The following is a 24,621-nucleotide window of genomic DNA, read 5'->3' on the forward strand; positions in this document are numbered from 1 at the left end:
GTTTCCTCTTGTTGATAAAAGTCTAATCTGTGCAGCGTTATTTCCCATTCAATTAGCTATAGCACTTGTAGAGGGTTGCGGAGGGTGGAGCCAATCTCAGCTGACAGTAGGCGAGAGGCGGGGCACGCTGGACAGATCGCCAGTTCATCACAGGGCTGACACATAGAGACAGGAAACATTCAGCCTCAAATTCACACCTGTGGGCATTTTAGTCGCCAAACAACCTGCACTTGTGTGTGTTTGGACTGTTGGAGGAAGCTAGAGGACCCAGAATAAACCCACGCAAGCATAGGGACAACAAATGTCTTACAACAGCTCAACACACTTAAATATAATTGTGTTATTGTACATGCTAAACAGACTGCTCTGAATGGAGTTATTCATTAATTTTCACACATCACACAAAATATGCTCATGCTCAGCCCGAAGATGGGCTCCCTTCTCACTAGCTGAATCTTTTAACAAGGTTGCAAAGTCTGTTTCCCTGGCTTTGGATCACAGTACCAGCTAATTCTCTGTCAAACAGATGTTTTGCTGTGGCACATCAAAACAAAACAACTTCTAAGAGATCTCCATGCAGAGCTCCGAAATGGAGAAATCATTTTGGTGACCTTTGCTGCGCCTCAGTTCAGATTATCATAAATCACTCTGAGTGACTGTTTGTCACACAAAGGCACAAAATAAAGATGTGGAAAGTCATTCTCCACTGTCATTCAGTCACAACATTATTAAAATATAGTATGAGGAGACCTTTATGATCTGTTTATGTAAGAGGGCTTAATTGTCCAACTGGATGAACATATACACTAGGATGAGGAATGTGAATCTGAGACCTCCTGGCAACCTGAGCAAATAGTCTTGGAATTTACTCTGATGGTCTGCTGGGATGGTTTGCAAACGTTTACTGTTGACATCTGTTTCACTTCCTCGAATTAATCAGATTTGCGTTTCCATTTAGATTTATTTTTTGTAAATAAGAGTATAACCTAAACTGTTTGTGCTCACGGGCCAAACGGTATCAACTGCGTTCCCTCAATGGGAGTGTGTTGACTGCAGAGAAGTGTAGCTCAAATGAACAGACAGCACGGCTGGAAATTATTGATCACATTAATATGCAATGATTATTTTCTCAGGATGAATTTGTTGTCTAAATACTGGTTTGAAGTTGTGTAATTAAAAAAAGCTTTGAAGAAGACACCAGTAAAGAGATTTGACGTTTTAAGAAACATATTTTTGAAAACAGCTCTGTTTGTTACTCAACACTTCAATAGATGCCATTTCAAAATGAATTATGGTTTTTAACTCCTGCTGAATGTTTATTTGTACCATAGCTGCCATTGCAGTGAAAAAAAAACGTAAAAGTAAAAAGAGAAGAAACGATACATCATTTTCAGGCACAGTTGTTTTTTTTTCCCCAAAATAAAGCAGTTTTATTTAGAAGGAAAGGTGGAGTTCATATATATATATATTCACCGTGACTGTGGTCAGTTCAAAAAGAACAGCAACAAGAGCCAAGACTGACCACTAATGTCATCACTACTGAAATATCTCCATTTATCTCCATGTGCATCAAAGTTACTTTAGTTTCACATACTTCATGAAAACACCATTGATTCATTCATTCTTTCATTCTTTCATTCTTTCATTCATCAGTGAGGTTGTTCACATTTGACAAACCTTTTCATGTGCTTATTTCATCACACTGTATAAACAATATGATTCCACTCAAATATATATCAGCTAATATGCCAGATCAGCATATTGACCTGTAGTGCTTGCTGGGAAATATGAATACAAGCTTTGTTGGCGAGCTACAATACCATAGTGTGAGAGCAGAGAGACATGGTCCTCAGAAAGTTGGAAATGTGCTCTAGTCATTTCATTCAGCCTTTAAACAGCAGACATTTAACTTCACATATAGAAAAACACATATGAAGATCCCAGTAAGTAACAACACCAGGACCCTAAAACACAGTTAGTTAAATGAAACTCAGCAATGATTAAATTCATGCTCTACATCGCTGCCACTGTAACATGTTAAACCCAGTTCCATGTAAATTCACCTTAAATACCTTCTATTTTTCAGGTACCTGTTTTATTAGCTCTTGCTTCACTATAATAAGTGAAATACCATATAATAAGTAAGACCATGGATACAAGAAACTAATTGAATTACACTTCTTCTGACACAGATAGTTTACATGAACTTGTCGGATTATTTTTTTTTTATTACGTTTGAAAAGAAAGTAAACTTTGAATTGGCAGCTCTGTGACCGGCCTGAATCTGATACTATTCCCAACTTGTGAATGGATCCTTCCAGCAGAGAGAGGGAAGCGAGCAAAAACAAAACTCTGGTCAGAAATACTTTAAGCCCACTGGATGGAGCTGCAATGACACTGCAACACAGAAAACCCCACTTTAACCAGAGCTAACCAGAAGACTGAAGCACGAACCAAGACATGCTGAACACAGATATCTCAGATGCAGATATCTCACATCTTGTACGTCTGTCTTTTCAGTTAATACGGTCAGTGTAAAGGTGAAATAAATCACAGTATCTGTTTGCAATAAATGGGTGCAGTGGAATGTGACCTGAGTAATGTCAGGCTATAACTTTTATTATTCCTGTTATGCTAAAAATCACAATTTTTGAGAAAAGGGTTTTGATCTCAGTATTTACAGATGGAGCTGATACTTTTAATAATGACTCCAAATTGATGGGACATTACACTGCAATAGGACAGAAAATACTGTGTTTTTATTAGATAACTTACTTGGATTACAACAACACAAGCTGAATGGTTAAACTGAAAATAAACTACTAATGAGTGTAACATAAACGGCTGAACGGAATTTGAACTTAAAGCGCTTTTTTTTCACCGTTTCTCTATTTTCTAAGTTTAAGTTCTTGACACTTTCCAAAGCTACATGTTGACCCAGACTTAAAATGTTAGTTTTAATATAGTTTTGCACTGTTGATGACTCCAGATACATTTATGTGCATTAGCCAACAAAGCAAACCCAAGTCTAGCCCAAACAAACAGGGATGAAAGGCGGCCTTTGATCCGCGACCGACCGTAGTGACTTCAGCACTTCAGCTCGATTGTTTTCAGCTGAGGTTTCTCTGGGTGGCTTCACTTCAAGCTACAATGGAAACTGCCGGAACAGGATTTACTCTGGGTTTAAGAACCGCAAAGTTGGTTCACCAAAAAAAAAATACGACATGCTAAACCAAATAGATGGTTATTTTCATAGTTGTTGCAAGTAGCCCCTTGAGTTATTGTGTTACGCTATGACAAAAGCTCTAACTTCATGCGTTAGAGCTTAATATTCAGTATCTTCTCAGCCCTAAAAGCTTTGTCGTTTTGAGCCACCACCAGCTTTGTGTTGAGGCTATGACAGCTCACATTCCAACTGATCATAGTTGTGTGTGACATTTCAAAGAGGATTATGCGAATGAAATGTGATAAAAACTATTTTCACGTGACCCTTGTGCACTTGACCCCTGCTGGGCTAGCACAGCGTAGGACCAAGGCTCAGGCTTCTGGGGACGTGCATGTTGTGCAGCCTCTGTTTGTGCAAAGTGCTGTAGGTTCTAGAGATCCAAACATTTTATGAACAGTGTTCGTTGTAGTTCATCGCAGGGTGTCGAATTAGTTTTAGAGCAACTGTTTTAGGGGATTTGAGCCCAGTTCACCAGGTGGCTGTCAGGACAATAAGGAATAATTCTCTAAAAACAACAAAGAGTAAGACACAAGAAAATGCAAAGGCTCATCAACAGTAAACTCAGATGTAAAAACTCAGCACAGCCATCCACTAAAATCACACACACACACACACACACACACACACACACACACACACACACACTCCTCTCCTCTATTAATACATTATTGTGTATTTGTTAGTTGTGGCCAACATAAATAGCTTTATGTGCTTGAACATGTTGACAAAGCAGCCATGGCTCATTGGTGGTTGATGGATGGCTGTGTGTGCCTTGCTAATTATTAGTACACATAAAAGGATGCTGTTATTTCCAGACTGGGCCCAGCAGGCCCCAGCCGGAGGGGTCACTGGGTAAATATGGAGCCATCAGTCTGCGACTATATCACTCAATCTTGATGTATGAGCAAAGAGGTACAAATTAAATGTGCAGCGACCTTCTAGGGGGTACTGCACTCAACAGGACGCCATTTGGGCTAATTCCTGCATGGGGTTCAGACAATAGGCCACTATACCACATGGTGTAATTACTTTGTGTACACACATCTGGAATTAAGCTCCCAAAGGAAGCTAATACACTTGAAAAAAACAAAAAACAGGCCAACCATTTTAGATGTGCAAAATTTAGTATGTGTAGAACAAGTCGAGGCAGCATGCAAGTGTATTTGTGCAATGCGTGTGTGTGAGGTTGGCTTCAAATGTAGACGCTGATGAACATACGCCAGCTCTTGACCTTCTCATGTCATCTGCTCAAAGTTAATCGCTGCTGCTGAAACAAGGAGAAAAGATCCTCTTGAGCACAAAGCAGATTACATGCTATAACCACAGTATCCCTCAAATGTCTTGCTAGCCTACTATTTTCCATCCACACTTATTGGCTTCCCACTCGGGTTACAACCATCTTGCTTCTATTTGACAAAGTTACAGCCCCACTTTCCATACCAATACTATCTATGTCATTTTGACAAACACAGACGGAGAGTTGCACTCTGTAGGAGGCTCCAGATTCAGGTTGCATCTGGATTTTATAGTCGCTCAATTTTCTCTGCTGCTGCGTGGCTCAGATTGGATGTGATCAGCAGGGCTGGCTAACATGAAGCCTGTGTGAATGTCAACTCCAGACTGATATTGATATTGATCCACAGGTTGAGACAGTTGCTGAGCATCAGCCACAACACGGTGTGAGACACAGCGAGAGCGTGAATCTGCATCAGCAGGTAAATACTGAAGATATTAGGGAAGGAAATTGGCTTTGGACAGAAGCTCCTGTCTTAAAAAATATGTCTTTCCAAGTCATTTACAGGGATTATCATCTTTGTGTTGCTGTGCATACTGGGTTACTAAGGTGTTGCTGCGGTGCTCTGTGTATGAAACTCAAAATCTCTTGTGTTGCTTAAAAAGTATTTTAAAACTCCAGTACAAATATTTATAACTTTATTGATAGTTTACTTGTACAAGATGTACATTCATATTTTGTGAATCAAAAGGGGAAAAACAAACCGTACGATGATTCATGTTTAGGCATGCTTGCATATGAAATGATAATCATTTTAATGGGTACAACAAATTCCATGGAGTATTGTTCAATTCAACCATCCCTGAAATGTTTGTAAACGCTACATTTTTTTTTTTTTAGGCAAACAATGCTCTACAGCCACACCTCCTAATTCAAAACACTTAAAAAAACATACAAAAATAAATGCAAAGCCATGTAAAAATGTACACTTGTAGTTCAACTATTTCATCTTTCATAAACTTTCAGACAAAATAATAAATAAAACACCCATATGTTTAATTTAAAATGGAGACATAGATAAACAATTCTAAATGGAGGTCTGTTGACAGAGAAAAATGTTTGGAAACTGTTAGAGGTACGTAGACCTTAAACCGATCTACATTTATAGCGCAGCTCTGACAGCAGTGTTTAAAAGGTGGTCAAAAAAATCTTTGAGACAATTTAAATGTTTAAATATTTTGTGGGAACAATCTGTAAAATACAGTCTGGAAATAAATGCTGAAAAGTCACATAGAACATGCAGAATTAAGCTAATCGTATTGTAAACTGCTTGGTCTGGACTATAGTGCTGATTTGTATGTTTTATTAGGAACTTTTTTTCCAAAATCTAATGTAAAAAGATTTTCTCCAGCGTTAGAAGAGTAGAGATTTTTTTAAATTCGCCCTAATTTCTACAGCTTCCAAAAAATGTGCTCGTCTTCCTCAACAAGTGACAACTGTACCTGATGCAACTGCTTGAATACATAGGAGGCTGTGTGAGATATGGCACCTGGTTTTTGCGTGACTTTTCTTGAACTCAACAAAATATACACTGCCCGTAGAAAAACTGCTGTGTTTGGCAAATAAATTCAACACTGCAACAGTGCATGAAAAACAACAGAGAATCATTGGATCTTTATCGTTGAGAATTAACTGCTGTTTTTTTTTTTTTTTTTACTTTTTTGCTATTTACAGTATTGCACTTAAACTGCACATCATTGCATTTCAGTCTGACTGATGCTTTCTTCATATTTTCAGAATTACAAAAAAAAGAAAATGCATTTATACGTCTTTTTCCAAGATATTGTCCTTTTTGCTAATCACTTGACGATATCAAACCCCCTCCCCCTTTAATTAGTAAAGTAGTATCTGCTTGTAGTGCCATTTGTAAACACCCACATACAAGACCTGAAGTGCAAAGGCAATCTTCACTTCTTTACCCAGGGTACGATACAAGAAAGAAATAAAGACACAGAGAGCACGCTGTGAGGAGAAATGCAAACCAAGTCTCGACGGCACATGCCCAGCAACAAAGAATGACGTCTCTCCCCTCTGCAGCAAAGAAAAAACAGGAGTTGTTGCTTTTGTTACAGCACAAGTCCATAAGAAGAAGGATATCAAACCCTAATGGAGGCCTTTCACTTTGTAGCTATAGGGGGCAGGGGGGAAGTTGTGGGCATGGTGAATGGCAGTGTTAAAAACAGCTGTGGAGTGTTTATGTCAGGTGTGGATAGAGGCCAGTCCCAGAACGCTCCTCCATTAGAGCTCATGCACTTGGCAGCAGCAGGGAACACAGTGGTTGGAGACAAATATGGCCTTTTTTTAAGCATTTTCTTTTTTCTTCTTTTTTTTTTTTTTTTGGCTTTTTTTTTTTTTTTTCTACTGAGGGGTGTGGCAGGGAGGGACATAAAGGTGAGAGCCGGTCCAATGCCTCAGTGAGGTGGTGTGTGGGTCTGTTTCCCCAGTGCTCAACCTTCTGCACTGTCAACATGGCGGCAGCCAGCGTCAGCGAGGCTCAGCTTTTGGCCCTGCTGCTGCCTGCCAGTTTGCTTTGTTCTAACGTCTTCTGGTCTGACGGGCCCCGGCCTGGCCCCTCAGACAGACATCCACATGTGTTTGTACGGTCCTTGGGATGTGATCTGTGCCTGGAGTGGACTGAGCCACTGGCCCCGCAGAAGTCCTGCCTGTTGGGCGAAAAGTAAAAGGTGATTTCATTGGTATTTAATTACCGTTCTCTACAAGTGGTTTGTTTTGGCAGCTGGTTTTGTGACAATTTTCTCGCTCCCTCCTTTTTATTTTCTTCCTCCACTGTTCTCCCCCTTTCTCTCTCACACACACTCTCTCTCCCCCCTCTCTGTATGTGTTCCTCTCTTTCATTCTCACTCAGTGTTTTTGTTTAGTTTAGGTTTAGCTGTGAGTGACACGGCCCTTTCACAGGCTCAGTCTTGTGTGAGAGGCGATTATGGGCATCAGGCGAGCGGAGGGGCAGCCCGGTGGGGTCAGAGTCCCAGAGCCTCGGTGTGTTTTCTTGCCTTGAGTCGCAGGTCGGCGATACTCGAGTTCTTGCTGTTGCTTTTGGCAGCTGCCGCCACCGCCGCTGCTGCTGAGGCCGAGTCGGCGAGAGATGCGATTGGTAGTCCAAAGGGAGGGGGTGGGAACATCAGGTAGGGAGCGTGAGCAGCCAGGTGAGGGTGCAGGTGGGGGTGAGAGTGGGTGACCCCATCCAACTGGAGCTGGGCTTGGACCTGCAGAACAGCAATATAATGTTAGTCAGCATCTATGCCTCAGGCGATGTGTGTGTGTGTGTGTGTGTGTGTGTGTGTGTGTGTGTGTGTGTGTGTGTGTGTGTGTGTAAAGAGGGTTGAGGATTTAGGTTTCACAGTCTGACACTATTAAATTCCCCCTCAAATTTTTACCCCCTCAAACCTGTTGCTTACACTATGTTTTCTAAGAAAATAGTTAGGGGCTGCACTCTGAGCTTCAGCCTTTTTTCATGTCAGCTATTCTAAAAGTTAATGAATCATACATTACTCTCAGACACCACATCCAATTTAATCGTCTAGAATCAAAGTCTTTCTAGGACCCAGAACAGATTTGTGTAATTCTGACTGAGGACTCCGTTATATCCTTGGAAATATGCAGTCTTGTTATCCTGATTATGTATTCAATTGCATAAATAAACAATTTTGCACTAAAAAGATATTCACATATTTGGAGTTATAAATATTTATCCAGACATATTCCTGAGGAAGGGAAAAAAGCCATAAGGAGCATAAAATATCAGCTTTCACATACTTGGCAATTATTTTATAAGAAGTAGGTGAAAATTAAGCATCCGCTTACTTCAGAGGGAGAGAGCTGAGCCTGTTGCCATTTCTCATGTGTTTCAAAAACCACAGGAAGAAGTGGGAAAATTAAAGTATTTCATGCTTTCTTCTCCAACCAAAATAAAATGATATGAAGTCAGATTTTAACTTTACTAAATATTATTTTTTTCACTTTGCTCCCTTTCATATTGGCCTGAAATAGTGAAACTGACACAAGTTGGAGTGGTTAAATGAAAGGGAAAATTAAAGTGAGCCACAAAATGTATAGTTGCTCAGCAGCAGTGTGCCAGCATCCAAACAAAACCTCCTGCAATCAACAAACATTTGCAGACATCTTTGCTAACAATCAGGTAACAAACTGCAGCTGGGACTGATAATTTCCAGAGCTGTGGTGTGGGATGACTTCAACTAGAAAAGAAGAAGCACTGATGGAAAACCGAATTGACTTCTTGAAACTTGATTTTGTGGGGCAATCTTGTTTGGAGGACATGACAGAAACTGATCCGGCCCTGACAAAACAGGTGCTGGATGGTTGACGTGTTTGTGCGAGAGTGTACGTGAGCACTTATATCTCCATGCAAAGCGAGGGTTTATGTTTTTCTTTACTTGTTGACTGATACTGAAGAAGCACATGACGTGAAGTTTTCAGGGCAGATTCAAGCCTCAGACCTTACAATTACCAGTCATGACCTTATCCAGCCGTTAGTTAGTTACTTGTTTTATATGCGTATGCTGTATTGTAATATCAGTGCAGCCCACTGCCTGTTTCATCCTCATACACCAAGCTTCTCTCAGTACGCAGGCCTCAAGCCTTCACCCCTGCCAGTGCAGCTCAACACTAATATCCATCAGAGCCCACTCCATTCCCCACTTTCATCATCTCTTTTATGTGCTCGCGCCTGCCGCACTGTTTGCTTAATTAGGCCGCAGCTTTTCACGAGGGTCGAGCAGAAAACACAGCAGCCAGGACGCAAAAGCAGATAGCAGCAGATCAAATGTCTGTCCACCTCTCCTCGCCCTGTGCAGCCTGACCCTCTCCACCCAGCCAGGAGGTGAAAGGTGCACACACACATTCACACACACAGTCTCTCATCACTTGCATCTAATAGCTGCACATGGCCCATAGATACATGTAGGTGGACAAATATAGAAGGCCTATTTTGACTCTGATTCCACCAGAGCAGATACAAGCATGCACAGAAACACACACATAGCTCCAAATTAAACTTTTCCCTGGTTTAACTTGTTTTTTTTTTTATAGATTTCTGTCTTCAGCCCTGCTTTACAAGATGCTGAGTAATCATCTTTTTTTCTGCAACTTCACCTACATTTTTAGTTTTTTTTCCTGCATGTAATTGAGCCTGAGATCATGTTCTCTGATTGGATGGTCTCTCACATTTTAAGCTTTGTCAGCCACTGCTAATACAAGAACATGGCCTACCTGTTGGAAGGGCATCCGGAGGGCACCCATATTGACATAGGGTGCTACTCTGCATGCGTCAAGGTGACTGCCACTGCCCAGAATAACACCTGGAGAGAAGGGAAAGATGTCTGTCAGGCAGCCAGACATTTGTCGTTATGTGAGATGAGGAAGTCACAGTTTTTCCACATGCAGCTAAAAATTGTTAAATTGTGTCACACTGTCAAACTAAAATAACAAAAAAAGTCCAATTAAATAAGATCATGCTAAACTTTAGAATATATCACATTTACCTTTGTGCATCTGGTTTTCTTGTTTTCGACATTTTGCTCTTCTGTTTTGAAACCAAACCTGTAATTATGAAAAAATTAAATTAGATAAATAATAAAAAACTATAAGTCCAGTTTTTGATCAGGCATATATCAAATATTATATTAATAATATATTTATGGACAAGGCTTTTATTTGTAAGCTATAAGAAAAGAACAAGGCCAAATAAGATTTGATGTAACTGCAAAAGCCCCTTAAGCCCCTTATTGATGAACAAATACAGCAGGAAAATTCAAAATATCTTGGAAACAAAACCATAAACACCATACTCGGCATCATGGTAAATGGTTATGGGGTATAATAATAATACTAGTTATAAAAGAACATTTAAAATATTATAACAAAATGACTAACACAGTATTAGCTCAGCTACTACATACCATTACAGAACTCAGTGTAAACGCTATAATGATATTTCGTTAAGGAAATAGAAACCTTCGTTAACCAGCTTCCAGTTTGCTGAGTGTCTTTGAAGCCGCAGGCCTATTGTTAATCATCATCAACCTAATTTGCCTCGGTGAATAACATTATCTCCCCTCCCCTTCGACCCCGCGAAGATTATCATTTACAGATGCGAAATTAGCGACTGGTCGTGGACCACAAAGGGCATAGACTGATGATGATGATGATGATGATGATGACTGAAGGTGCCGTGGAGCCATTTTAAACGGCGTCCAACACTGTGTCGATGGGACTGCAGTAACAGGGCAGTCCATCATGTCTATAAGTGACCGAGACAAACGGCCAGAAGAGGGAAAGTGACGAAAAATGAATAATTTTGGTTTTACAAATGTATTTTCACACACGGATCATATTATAGGAACGTTAAAGGAACATTTCAGCTAATAACATTTACGCAGCATAAAATAGGCTACAATTGTTACCAAACTATTATTATTATTCATATTGTTATTGCTATTATTATTCATATTATTATTGTTCTTGTTATTATTCATATTGTTGTTGTTATTATTATTATTATTATTATTATTATTATTACTACTATAATTGGGTGTGAGTTATCAGCTGTCCAGCCTTAAATGGTGGCAGAAAAGGTGTTTTCTGCACAGACGCACAATAATCCCTCAGATAAATCAATGCTAATATTAGACAGGCCCGTGATCAATTCCAATTACGTGCCAGTATGTTAAGCAAAGTGAACTACACTGGTTCAGACAGTTATTTCTTCATTAAGGGCCACTCAATGATGCGCTTCACAAATACCCTAATCTCATTTCCTTTTTGATTTTTTATTAGAGACAGTGAATAATGACATTTAATTTAGCAGCGCGCCAGAAACCCAAAGATATTAGTCCTAACTGAATTACTGCCTGCTCCTCACCAAGCTCTCATAACTTTCAATTAGGTTCATTGACAGCTGCTCGGAGCGCAGGTTCACAGCCTGCAACAACCCATGCTGCAATTCGCCTTCACTAAATCTGGAGAGAACAGGTCCACACGCCTACAATGTGCCTTAAAAACGCGCCTTTTCAGATGCTTTAATTTCCGAGACCAGGCGATCAACGACTTCAGTGCGCTCAGTCATCCCACAAAAGACACCGAGCCAGGCCGTTAAGTCTTTATCAGCCACAGTCACACCATCAGTTATTTTAATCCACACGCTATACACTTTATTAGTGGTAACTGTAGCGTTGTCTTTATTATACTAGTGTCAGAAAGGTCCGACGACGTTGAGCTCCAAATGGTAGCCGGGTGGCTTATAGAGCTCTGAGATGGGTTTTATTCATCCGATTAGATATCCGAACAGCAGCAGAGTTGGACCAGAATTGAGTTATTTCTAATCTGTTTTTATGGAGACACTACATCAAGCCAATGGCAGATATTACAAAGAAAATGAGGAGGGAAACCAGTTGACATAAGCGCGCGTCCCCTGAAGCGGCCATGCAGGCTCTTCATTCATTTTAATCATCGGTTAGGACCCCCCCCCCCCCCCACTCAACCACCACCACCCCGGGCTGCTGGGCTCTGGGAGCAGGCTGAGGGCCTACTGACGGAGGCTCAGTGGGTCGTTACATCCCGGATGATTTACAGCAGTTTACACTTGTTTGACATCAATGGGTGAAACTAAGCCACCACCTATAAATATATAAACACTTTTTTACATTTTGTTTATTTGAGCTACTTGTTAATTGCATTGCAACAGACACGTACTAGTCCAATGTGGTTAAATATTCCGCTAAAATGTGATTTTTCTTTTCATTGTATGCCACAGTAATTGTTCTTCTTTGCGATATTTTCCACAAATGTTAGTCTATATTTATAACTCACTGCAGGAATATTACGACAACACAAGGACTGAAAAGTCACAAACTGCGATAAACTCACAATAAATCCTCAACAAGCGCCAGAGAGACCCTGTAAATCCTCACAGGAGCGTTAGGCTGTAGGAATATTTCAGACCTGGGGCTGTTTCACACAGAAGATGCATCATTTATCTCAGGGCTTTGTAAGGTCGTAGACTAATGAGCTCTTGACATTTTGTTTTTAATTTTACATGTTGAAGGACACACGGTGCGTTATATGCCACAGAAGAAGAAAATGTGTATTTTTTAATGTGGCTCACGCTTGGACTGAGCTTGAAACCATGATCAAGACGCGGTTCAACTTTAAACTGGATCATTACAAAATAAAATAAAAATGAGGAAGTCGCTGTATCGTTGCGCACACGTGTACAATCATTTTTACAGTTTTAAGCAAAGCAAAGATGAAACTATAAAATCTGTTTTTCTCCTTTATGGCGAAATATTTGTTTTTATTTTCTCTTAATTATTTAGTCACTGTTTGAAGGAATAATTAGAGGCCTATCAACCTTCCATCGTCATACAAGGATCCAAAATCCTTCACAACACAAGAACACCGCCACTAACAGCCGAGGACGCTGTAAACGCTGCAGACTCACTGCCAGTCCCTGCAGGAATATAATGAGTAAAGCGCCGTTTGCTGCTCACAGCAGCGTCCTTGTGGTTGCCATTTCGCGTCAGACAAGAGCGTCTTTAAGGCGGATCCTCACCTGCACTCTGGCCTCGGACAGTCCCAACCGCTGGCTTAACTCCTCTCTCATGAAGGCGTCCGGATAGTGCGTCTCGTCGAAGAGCCGCTCCAGCTCGTTCAGCTGCTCCAAGGTGAAGTTAGTGCGACTCCTCCGTTGCTTCAGTTTGCCCTGTGCATCCTCGTCCTCCGACTTCACGTCCTCCTTTTTCTCCTTACACTCGTATATTCCTGTCAAACGGCCCACGGTTGGAAAAAGGAAAACGATGCGTTTAAAATCTGGACATTAAAGCTTCCCGAATAAGTCAGCTTCAGTTTCCCTCTTCCTTACCTACACATCTCACATGTACATTACTACCCCCCATAACATAGACTGGGCCCTAACAGGGGCCTTAGGCCTGACAATTTGGCATTAACACACACATTACACAGCCTGTTTCTCCGAGAGAGGCCTGGTTACGTTTACAGCCTGTGTAAGTCAGTGCCGTTATACAAGTAAATCAGTCAATACATACAGGAGTACAGGGCAGAGAATTAAGCCTCAGGATTCAGGCCTGACTACCCTCCTACAGGGTAAAAACAGACTCAGGTTATTTCAGGCTGTAAACACGAAATGTTGAGACTGACATTTTCCCCTTACAGGACCCTGAAGATTCCTTTTTTCTTTTAAACCTTAAGATGTACATGGCTGCCAGTCCATAGCATATTCTCTTTTTATTACACTACACTACTAACTGTTATCAGCGTGTTGTTATTATTAGCAAGACACTTGACAGCTGCTGCAATTACTTATTTATCCACATGCATTTTGCTGTTTGTAGTTGTGTAGTTCACAGTTGATTTGATCTAAAAACATAATGTACATGTTCTGTGCATATGTACACAGGACCAGTCGTCCTCTCACTCGGCTGGAGGGAATGAAAAGAATAATGCAGAATAGTGTTGAGCCTTTGTGCTGCTGCTACAGGACAAATATGGGAAGAAAATGACTAAACGTGTTAAAGTCTTCCCACTGCACAGTATATCTGAGAGACCGGAGGCCTGTCCCGCTGCTTTACTCTACTTTTAATGCTTAAATGTCTTTTTTTTTAATTGATTTTACAATGATCCAACAGATTAGATTAGATTTGTTGTGACTGTCAATTCTACATGCTGCATATTTTAAATAAGACTTTACATCACAATCATACTGCAGGCGAACTTTGAATTAGTATTGTGTCAGATTTATTAAATAAAACGTACCTCAAAATTCATAACAGATCCAGGAAATAAAGTGGAGCTGAAAGTGTTGCCATACACTTTTATATAGGCTATCCCTTTAGGGTATTATTATAGTTATATTTGTGTGTAGTCATATAGTATGTTAGTATTTTAAAAATTTAATTGTAATTAAAATATGGATAAATGTAGATTCAAGGCCACAAAGATAATGAAATTCAGTCCTAAAAATTAGGAGACACGTCGCAGTTATTTTTTCCCTGAGTAAAGACTGAATGTCTGAAAACAATCATCAAATGGTTAAAGCCACAGTTAGACTCTGGGCCCGCCTCCTGCTGTGTAAAAGAATCATTGTAATAACAGAATAATGTGTTAACTTTGTCAGTCCACTTGAGCTGAACGCACGGCGCTATGTCAATTAAAGTCTTTTTACGCACGGATTTGTTGGCATTTCCTTAAAAACATCGGCGCTTCCGATTCCAAACAGCTTAACTTGAGAGATTTCCCGACACAATACGAAGCATTTCTTGCAATAAAATAAAAAAAAAACTTACCTTCTGTCGCCCTCGAAACATTAAACTCCTTCAGTTTCTCCTTTTCCAGCTCGACGTGGTCCTTGAACAGATGCACCGGGCAGTGGTTGCTCTCCGTTATGTCCTGCAGGTTTGTCTCCGGGCTGCCCAGCTCCCTCGCCCTTGTCAAGCCGCTCTCCAAAACTTCCCTGTACGTGATACTCTCTTTGCTGCTCTCCTTGCTTTTCTGATCGAAAGATTTCGACACGAATGCCGTAAGTTCTTCCATGGTGGGCTCTGTGGCTCAGTAGTGGTCCTGGTCAGGGAAATCCACCGTGAATTCTCAGTAATATGCCTTACCGTCTGTGTGCACCACAACTGCTCACGGATACGCTCTTTTTTGGAGGCTGGCAGCAGCGATAGATAGAAGGGGTGGAGAGGAGGTGAGATCACTCCTGCTGTTGTGACTGTGTATTTGAGAGCACACTATTTATACACGGCCACCGCAGCCCAGCCCCCCCCCCCCCAGCCCTCTTCCCTCCGATCTGTGTCTTGAGCAATTACAGGCCGTCTCGACTTTGCCGAATTCAACTTTCAGCAGCTTTTTTTTTTCTTTTTCCACAAATCAATGATGGAGCTGATGGAGGCGGTTAATTGAATTACGGGGTCATTAAAATGCCTACTATGGCTCTCTCCTGTGAGAAGGCCCTGTATGGCTCTGATTAATTCGACGAAAATTTAATTAACGCGATTGAGAGATACAAATGCTGGGTTTGTTGGGATGTCCCTAGATTTTTTTTGTTGTGTTTTGTTTTGTTTTTTGCAGTGTTTGTTGAGCTGACAAATGTGTCCGAAAGCTACTCTGTGCAGGAGCTGGGCCATAAGTCATCCATAAGCTCTTGTGTATCAGCTGATTGGACTTATGCTTCTTATCCTGAGCCTGAAGAGAGATTCAACAATATCAAGGCAGAATTTAGAAGTGCTTAATTATTGAAAATACATGAAGCTGTTCAAGACGAAATATTTTGAAGCATCACAACAGACGTAAATTACACTTTGGTAATATTAGATAATATAATTAGAACCCAATATTTTATTTTTCTCTGCTTTATGGCAGAAAATGTTTGACATTCATTTGTAATTTTAAAATGAAAGTAAGGCTATATTTTGTTTTATCTATCTGCAAACAGGTGTATATAAAAAGTGAAAGTCATGAAGGAAACCAACACTTAACAGCAACAAAGACATAATTATGGGGTGAGCTTGTAATTAATATTAGTCTGTTATAAATTCTGTTCCCTTTTGAGTATTCACTTGTAATCCTCTGTGGTTTCCGGTTACAAGTAGGGGCTGCAAATCAATAGATATCAGCAGTGAAAAAATGTTCCCTCTATTTACAGGATTTTCATGGGAATAAGTGAGCCCATAATGGCTTAACGTTATCTAAGTCGTTCATCAGTCCAGCACACAAACACAAAAGGCCGGGAGAGGAGTGCGATCCCCTGGGTCTGCCGCCCTGAGCGGCCCGCCACTGTGAAAGTCTCATATCTCAGCTCTCTAATGACTCGGTTTGATGTCTCTCCATTTATCACTGTGCTCGCTTCACATCACTGCGGCTGACGCACAAGTCGAGGTCTCTCCCTTGTGCCATGAACTGCGCCTTTTGTTGTTAATAGACCTAAATCCTCTTTAAGACGCAAATCTGCGCTCCCAGTCGTGTGCCTCCATATCATCCCACAATAAAGTGGCGTTTACCAAAGGCGCACGAGTGTTTAACGAAATAATCCGCCAACGGGGGCTTCCTAAAAATAAAATGAAAGGAAATATGGAACTTTTACGCACGGCTTCCATCTAACTTTGACATCCCAAAAGAAAATATTAATCTTTTTGATATTATTTGGTCAGTGGTCATTCTAATGCCTAATATAAAATATTTTCATGTTGGGTGTGAGAGCATGTATAACAGAGAAAACAAAAAAACATAACCTGACTTTTCAGCCAACCTGTGGAAATAATATTCAGTTTTTTTCAAATAACAATGCAACGAAATGAATATGGATTATTTTTTAAGTGCTCCTTTGTATTTAAATGGTAAGCTCATTTATTCTTCAGTAAAATATTCATCCAGAATAATAAAGGAAAACATATCGCCAGAAGGGCTTCAGGCAGTGCGTGTTTAATATGAATGACGAGCACAGTGGCCAATTAAAATAAGACAATGTACAGTATAGCACCAAATATCTAAATTATTATTTTTTTCGTTTGTGTGTTTTATCATACTTTATTTTTACAGAACATTATACAGCCGCTCTAACAACGTTAGACGCTCCAGCTCCACGTTTTCTAAAGATTTAAAAATTACTGCATGTAATCTCATCGGTTTGAGCCATGTGGTATCCAATCAGCAGCCGCCTGGAGGAATATCAGAAGAAATCTAGGAGGGATGCTCTTTACGCACCAACGCTGGTGTCGCTGTAGTTTAGTGGCCAACAACTCTTAAAGGGGCCTCAATCATATTTCCAGTTGCCGTTCATTCCTCAAGAACTCGACACCCCGCCTTTCCTGCTGCTGCTGCGCTCCAGAAAAAAAGCATGCCATGTTATTTTTTAATTATTCAGTGACTTATTTATTACCAGTATTGTTGTTGTTGTTGTTTTATCCATGCAGTGGAGCCGACCACAGCACAGACAAGGGACACAGTGTGCGATAGAAACACCAACACATGAAGATGTGTGGCCTGAAAGCTGTATACGTAGAGTACAAAAAAATAGCACATACATAGAAAAAGTATTATAGTTAAATTATTATTATCATCGTTGTTTATAAGTGGCAGTACTGTAATATAACACAGATGATGTTATGTAATTCAGGATTTATCTGATATAGCTTTTTATACAATTAATGAAGCTGTAAATTTCATTATGAAAAGCAAAGTACTTCCTACAGTAATCAGGTTGGACACCTGACTGTTCACTTGTAATTTATTCATCACTGTTGATTTCTATCTTTAATCACTGTAACCTACATTTTTGCTTTATAATATGAATCAGTACATGCTCAGATCTGGGTACTTTTCTTTTTCTATGTGATACACTCAATTAATTGAATAATTAAGCCACAATATTACCACAACACTACAGAGCAACCTGCAAATGCTCTGATTAGTCTCCATTTTTCACTTTATTTAATGTGTTTAAAGCATTGTTTGTGCTATAAACCTCTCAAGGCTGTGGGTGAAGCATGTTTCTTTGTAGGAAGGAGCCGACAAGCATCATCTTTAACTGGCCATAAACATTCTCCTGCACTGACTGTCCATTTACTGCTAATTAGGGAGCTGAGGAATTCCTTCTCTACCTGCCTGTGAAAGCTTTGGAGCATTATCAAGACATCAGCAGACTTAAATGAGTCTGTGCTGGCTGGGAGAGAGCAGGGAGAGAGAGAGTGGGAGATGTTGGGGGAGGGAAAAAGGGCTGGGGGAGGGAAAAAGGGCTGGGGGGGGGGAAAGGGCTGGGGGGGGGGGTGGCACACTGTAGCAATGTAAAGCTTTGAATGAATTAGGATTGTGTTACCATCAGTGATTATACATCAACGTTTATGCTTTTGGTGTAGCACATTAAACACGAGAGTTGGGCTGCATTACTGCTCTGGTCTGTCAGTGTCTAGGCTCAGAGATGAGAAGCGTATGCAGGGAGGGTTGGAGCAGCCGCTGCCTGCCTGGACCCAAGTCACAACACTGTTTCAACCTGTTCTCTTTGCCGGACTAATCCCTCATGTGTGAAGGGACGGATGATCCTAAATGCAGATCTCAGTTTCTGGAAGGGTGCCAAGACATTTTTTTTTCCCACTTAGGAGGGAAGTCATTATCTAATTCATTTACATAGTCGAAATCTGTGAATTGAAAAAAAAACATACTCTATATCAAATTATGTCCGTGTGTGTAAAAGAAAGACAAAAAGATCCTAATCTCTCTGCACCATGCTTCAGTAAATTCATAATATGTGACAGATGTGATTGTCTAAATGTTTTACTTGGCCCCAAGAGAGCAGAGTGAGTTTTGAAAATTTAACTTAAAAAGCAACTACAGCGGCTCTTGTTTCTAATATAATTTCCATGGCCATAAAGCTTCTCTTAGAGCAGCGCTTATCTCCAAATATCATCATCTCGTTCTATAGGGACGGGGGGCAGCGAAAAAAATGCAATAAAGTGTTATAGAGGAATCTGATTCAGCATTACAGAGATACTGTACAGATGTCCTGTGCAGGAACACAAAATTGGATTCTTCCCCTGGTACGAAAAATGTAAACCTTTCTTTTGTGAAGAAGAGGATTTTATCTCGGAGTCATGTTAATGGCAGTGATCGTGTTTGTTTATTAGAGTCCTCTGGTTTGTCTGCAGGGTGCAGGGATCTCATGGTTTGCTACTTTGTCTGGTGCCTTCATTTAGGTCCTCTTCCAGTGCTGCAGCAGTCCACAGAGACTACAGCCTGTTCTGTGTTCAGAAGCTTTGTCTGCCATCTAAATGAGGCTTTCTGGGGGAAAAAAAAATTCAACATGAAAATACCACAATGTGCTGAACATTAGCGCTTGACTGGGATGTTTTGGGAGTATGTTGGTTCTCTGTTTTGGATTGTTATTTTTCCCTGTCTATTCTCTAAGTGCTATCTACCCACAGGGCACTGGGGCCTCTTGTTGAGGAAAAAAAGGCATGAAATTGACATTATACCCTTAAATGCAGCGCCGATTTGCAGGGCAAACAGTAATCCACTGTTAGTGCTTGAAAATCAAACACATGCTCGTTCCCTCTCTCTCTCCCTAACAAGCTACAGTTTACTCTTCAGGTTAAATCTACTCATTAATCACTAGCATCACCTTAAATTTCTCCCTTTTATTTATGCCAAAAAAATGAGGGGACTTTCATCAAGTCCTTACAAATATACTGTTGTTCTTATGGTCAAAGACTCTGGGGGATTGCAACGATTTATACAAATCAATAGCATTCAAATAATTCATGAATGATCACATGGTGTTTTAGCACCTTGTTTGCAGTAGAAAATCATGTTTTGTTTGGTTCCCAGAGGGCAACATGAAAGGCCCAGGGAGAGGCAGGAAGAATTGGGAATGGATGGAGAGAGTGCATGAGGAGGACATTGATCATTTGGTGCACAAGAAGATAACTGAACCTGTGAGTCAAGGCTAACAAGATGTATCATTTATACATTATTTAGATGTGCTGGGGCTTCTCGCACACATTTCATTACATCAGGTTTGCATCACCCTCTTCAGAGGGGACACAGCATGGTGACGTGAAACCATAAGAAGGAAATCCTACTTGCATAATTGTCTAATTTTTATTGTTTATCCAATAGCAGAGAAAAAGAAGAACATTACACAAAATAAAAACCAACCTAACAGTCATTCTGAGACTGAATTGAATTAGATCCTCTAGGGCTATCGGTTTGGAAATATTATTGTGTGTTGTGGCAGCAAATAAATCCCAATCTGGGCAGTGTTAGTCAGTCACAGATTGTAATAGAAATTAATTTTGTAAATGTGGAGATGGATCAAGTTCCTTCTTGGCAGGAGAACCATCCCACAGACATGTTAACAATGTCTTCGGAGACCAGTGAGGCCCATTTACAATAAGTGTCTGTTTTAAGTCACTTGCTTTGTGTGTCTCACCACAGCAGGCTATAAGGAGTCCCTCTGGTGTCAGACAGAGAGCAGCCATTTGAGTCAGACTGGCTTTTATGGACTGATGCTACACTTTCTCAATCACACAATTAAAGCCTTCTCTGTAGAGAGCAAGAGCGAGAGACTGTCTTCAGTGCAAAGAGCACGAGAGAGGGAGAAAGAGGGATAGCATGTTTTACGAAGACTGATTTATGTTGTGGTGCTGAGAAAAGAGGAGGCCTTGATAGATGACTTCATTAGAATTAATTAACAGAACTGAAGGCCCAACACAGACAGAGAAGAGAGAGACACAGAAGGGAGGAGAATGGATTTGAGGGGGGACTGGGAGGAAAAAAGGTGATGGCAACACAGAAAAGGGGTCTACCTAGAGAAACAGAGAACGAAAGCTTAGGGAGAAGGGGTGAATGAAGAACAGATGCCAAAGATTAGGGTGAGAATGGAGATGCATAAAGAAGAGGCTTGTATTGACGCATGAGAGGTTAGTGTGTGATTAGACAGGAGTGCCCCCTATAGCTGAGTCCTATAAAACCAGTTTATCCACTACAACCTGACCTGTTTAGGACAGAGGCACAAGCTTTACATATGTGTACATTAGAATGAACACAAATAAATGTGTATATGGGTGTGTTGGTGCGTCACAAGTGGGCTCAGTGTAAGACTGATCTGGTATGTGCCTCAGGCTGTGTCTGTTGGCTGAAGGCAGGCTTTGATGGGTCAAATCATTGCCTCTCCTCTATCAGACGTGTCTATCATCTCATCCCTTTGAATTGCTCATCTCTTTTCCAAAGACTGAGGCCAGAAGTCCAGTGGCTCCACTTTTTGTAGACCTCAAACTTAGTTTGACGTCTTTAGATGTGGCATTTAGACAGCAAGTACAGGTAAGAATGGCATATAATATTTTTGACTCATCACAGTGTGCCTCCACTGTGACATTTACGGCATCTGCTGGACATACAGACAAGCACTGCCACAATTGCAGGGTTAAGAAATGGGAATTTTTAGCACTGGGAGAAGGTGAGTGGTCTAAGGGACATGTGGACAGGGAAGGCTGAAAGAGACAGAAATAAAAATCTCAGTATTTTTTTAGTGGGAACAGTCAAAATGTCAAATGTCCGCGATCACTTAAAAGAGTTTAATGAAAACTTTGTAAATAAGTGATAAGATCATAACTAAGTTCTCTGATTAATCACTCATGAGAAAAGCACTCACAGGCCATCATTAATAACATACAGTCTTTTTAGGATTCAGCCACATTTTGGCTTATATGTTTTCTTAGAGGTCATTTATATGTTAGCAAAGTGGGTCGTCATTATAAGCTGCCAGTGGATAGCTCAGCAAGCTGCTTTAGGCAGGCAGCACCTGTCACTACTCATCCATCCGTCCTCGCCTGCTTTGGCTCAGGTCTTATGGAGGGAAGAAGACCCTCAAAGGACCACAGCAGCTCCACCAGCTGAGAGCAATAATTAATCTAATTCCCTCTCAATTCATTTGATACATCTAATCTATAGGTGCAGGCAGCCCAGATGTGATACTGAAAAAGTGTCATATTAAGTATAACATATAACAAATTTGTAGTGCAATTCCTTTTTTCTTTTAATTACATCACCCCTCTCATCCCTTCCTGAAATCCCCTCATCCACCTGTCTCAGCTCAGATGGATTCAGGCACCAAACACGTGGTCACATGACATGAATGGGTAATCAGTAGGTATTAGTGCATGTTAACAGCCCTTAAGCTGAAAGATGATTCCCCTCTTGATATTTAATAGATAACCAAGCAGAGGAGCAAAAAGCAAATGGCCCGAAGCCTCCAGCTATGCTCCCCTCCAAAGTTGTTTTCCTGGAAAATTAAGCAATTGACTAATGGTGTAAATGCTGTTAATTACCAGCACCAGTACCCTAAACAGTCGTCTCTGGCTGTAACTAATAAGAAATCAATTAGCTAATGAATTGGTCATTAAGTGAAAAGCTAATCTTGGCCGAGGTATTTTTTAATGATTATTTTTTGCCTATGATCCTGGCTAATTGCCGTTGTCATACAGCGCTCTCAGCTTTCAGCATGCCTAATGAAGCTTCATTAGATCATAACTGGCACTCTTGGAAGATTCGCAGGCAAACCTGCTTCCCAATTATTTTTAATTGCCAGACATTCTGCACAAACAAGTGCTCCTGCACCTTGTGGAACAGGAGAGCTCGGGCTGGCTGTGCTGTGTTTCCTTCATGACTTCATTTGAAGCGATTAGAGCGTGGGGCAGGGTCGTCGCCGAGCTGCTGTTGTCTGTGGTGGATTTAAAGAGCCCATCAGCTCAAACTGCTGGGCTCATTGTTGCACTTCCTTTCTCACTTTGATTTGGACTGAGGAGAAAAGCAGCTGCTTCCAATGTGGCCGAATGGCTCTGCGTCGCTCATGTGCGCACGCACACACACACACACACTGGCGGACACTTTCTGTCTGCTCACAACACACACAGATACGCACACAGACAAAGAGAGAGTCATGCATTTAACTGCCATTTCTATGCTATTACAAAAACACAGAAACAAACACGAAAAACACACAGACACACTACTTGCACCAGCGTACCTGTACATGTGTCAGCTGACAAAAACAAAGGAGAGAGAGCATCCCTCCTGGGCATGAATAATTAAGAAAAGACAAAAGAGCCTTGTTTTTTTTCCTCCTGCATCTCCTTCTTTTGTGTGTCTAGTAAACCCCAGTGTAGTGTACTCTGAGTTCTCCACTAATAAGACGGAGGATCATTCTCTCCATGGTGCTCACATAACACATGTTTCCAATCTGACCCTGTACAAGTATCTCTCTCTAACGTGAAGAGGCTTGTGGTGAAAACAGAACTGCTGAAGCTCTGTCAATCCCGCTGATGCATTTCGACAGTTTATCCTGAATGTGCCTTTCCCTCAAACATTAGGTCTTTTCCTCTACTATTGCTCTAGATGACAAACACAAACAACACAGCTTCAATGGCTCTGGACTGAAACATTGTTTTGTTTAGTAGGTAGCAAAAAGACAAAAAGAAAAGTACAGAAAATCAATAGCTCATTCTCAAAACAATATTTGTGAAACTTGGGAAACAATAGGAACAGTATTACCACCAGCAGCCTATGTCAAGACTCTGGATTAATAAACCTGTCAAGCAAAACATTTTTTGCCAAAACATTGTGCCTCCGAGAAATCAGCCGATCTTTCAAAGTTCCAGGGACCTTATTTTGCAGCCAAGTCCTCGAGTTTGCAATGATGCCAGACTCTTCGGCCCAGGTGCCTTTGTGTACATGTGTCTGCACATGTGTGTGTGTAACACACTGAGAAAAAGGCTGGGCCTACTTCCCTGGCACACTGAAGTTTGAAGGTGGATGAATGGCACTCCAGATGTCTATCAATATTTAGCAGTAAAGATCCCAGGCAGGCGGGGAGATGTGGCAGCTGAGAACATGAGGAGGTGCAGCTATGAACTGTTGACTTTCAGTATAACTGGTTAAACTGGAAGGTAAAGGCTGTCTGAAGCTGGGAGTGCCAACCACAGCTGTGACACGTTACAATCTCTAATTTGTTGGCATTTGGACACTTCACAGACTTAGACTGAAAAAAACCCAATTAAATCAAACTGTATCCCAGTTTTATGTCCCCACATGTTGTGTTTCTTATTAGGTTTAAAGAAATCAAGGTTCTCTTCTGATCAGAACAGCGGAAAATGCTTTTTATAATACAAAGCAAAAAGTCATTTGGAAAGGAAGTGGAAACAATCCATTGATTATGATTCTTGCTATTTTTAACACAAATGCTCCAACTTTCATTCTGAAAATTACTGCATTTAGCTACATCATTAAATTGATCATTTAAAGCTGTAAATTTCATCATGTTTCAACTACAGCACAAATGTAGGAGCAAATAATGTGCATTTATCAGGTTTTTTTCACTTTGTTGTTAAAAGTTAGTATTAATATTAGTCATTTAACAAAGTTTTGTAATAAGTTTACATTGGCACTGCCAACCAAACAGGTGAAATCCATCAAACCTGATCATTCTCCAATATCCATTTTTAGGATTTCACCACACTCCATCATTCAAATGAATATATTGACTGGGTTTAGCTTTGAAGTC

General features: G+C 40.7%; 1 protein-coding gene across 1 annotated transcript; it reads right to left on the reverse strand.

The window, feature by feature from the left end:
- Positions 1 to 6,936: 6,936 nt before the first annotated feature.
- shox (shox homeobox) lies at positions 6,937 to 15,260 on the reverse strand. Its single transcript, XM_026295857.1, is given in 6 exon segments — positions 6,937 to 7,673; positions 7,676 to 7,744; positions 9,768 to 9,856; positions 10,040 to 10,097; positions 13,108 to 13,316; positions 14,858 to 15,260. Coding segments are annotated over 6 exon segments (915 nt in total). The 5' UTR covers positions 15,105 to 15,260; the 3' UTR covers positions 6,937 to 7,430.
- Positions 15,261 to 24,621: the final 9,361 nt, after the last annotated feature.

Source organism: Mastacembelus armatus, chromosome 21, assembly GCF_900324485.2.
Source record: "Mastacembelus armatus chromosome 21, fMasArm1.2, whole genome shotgun sequence".
NCBI classification, from domain to species: domain Eukaryota; kingdom Metazoa; phylum Chordata; class Actinopteri; order Synbranchiformes; family Mastacembelidae; genus Mastacembelus; species Mastacembelus armatus.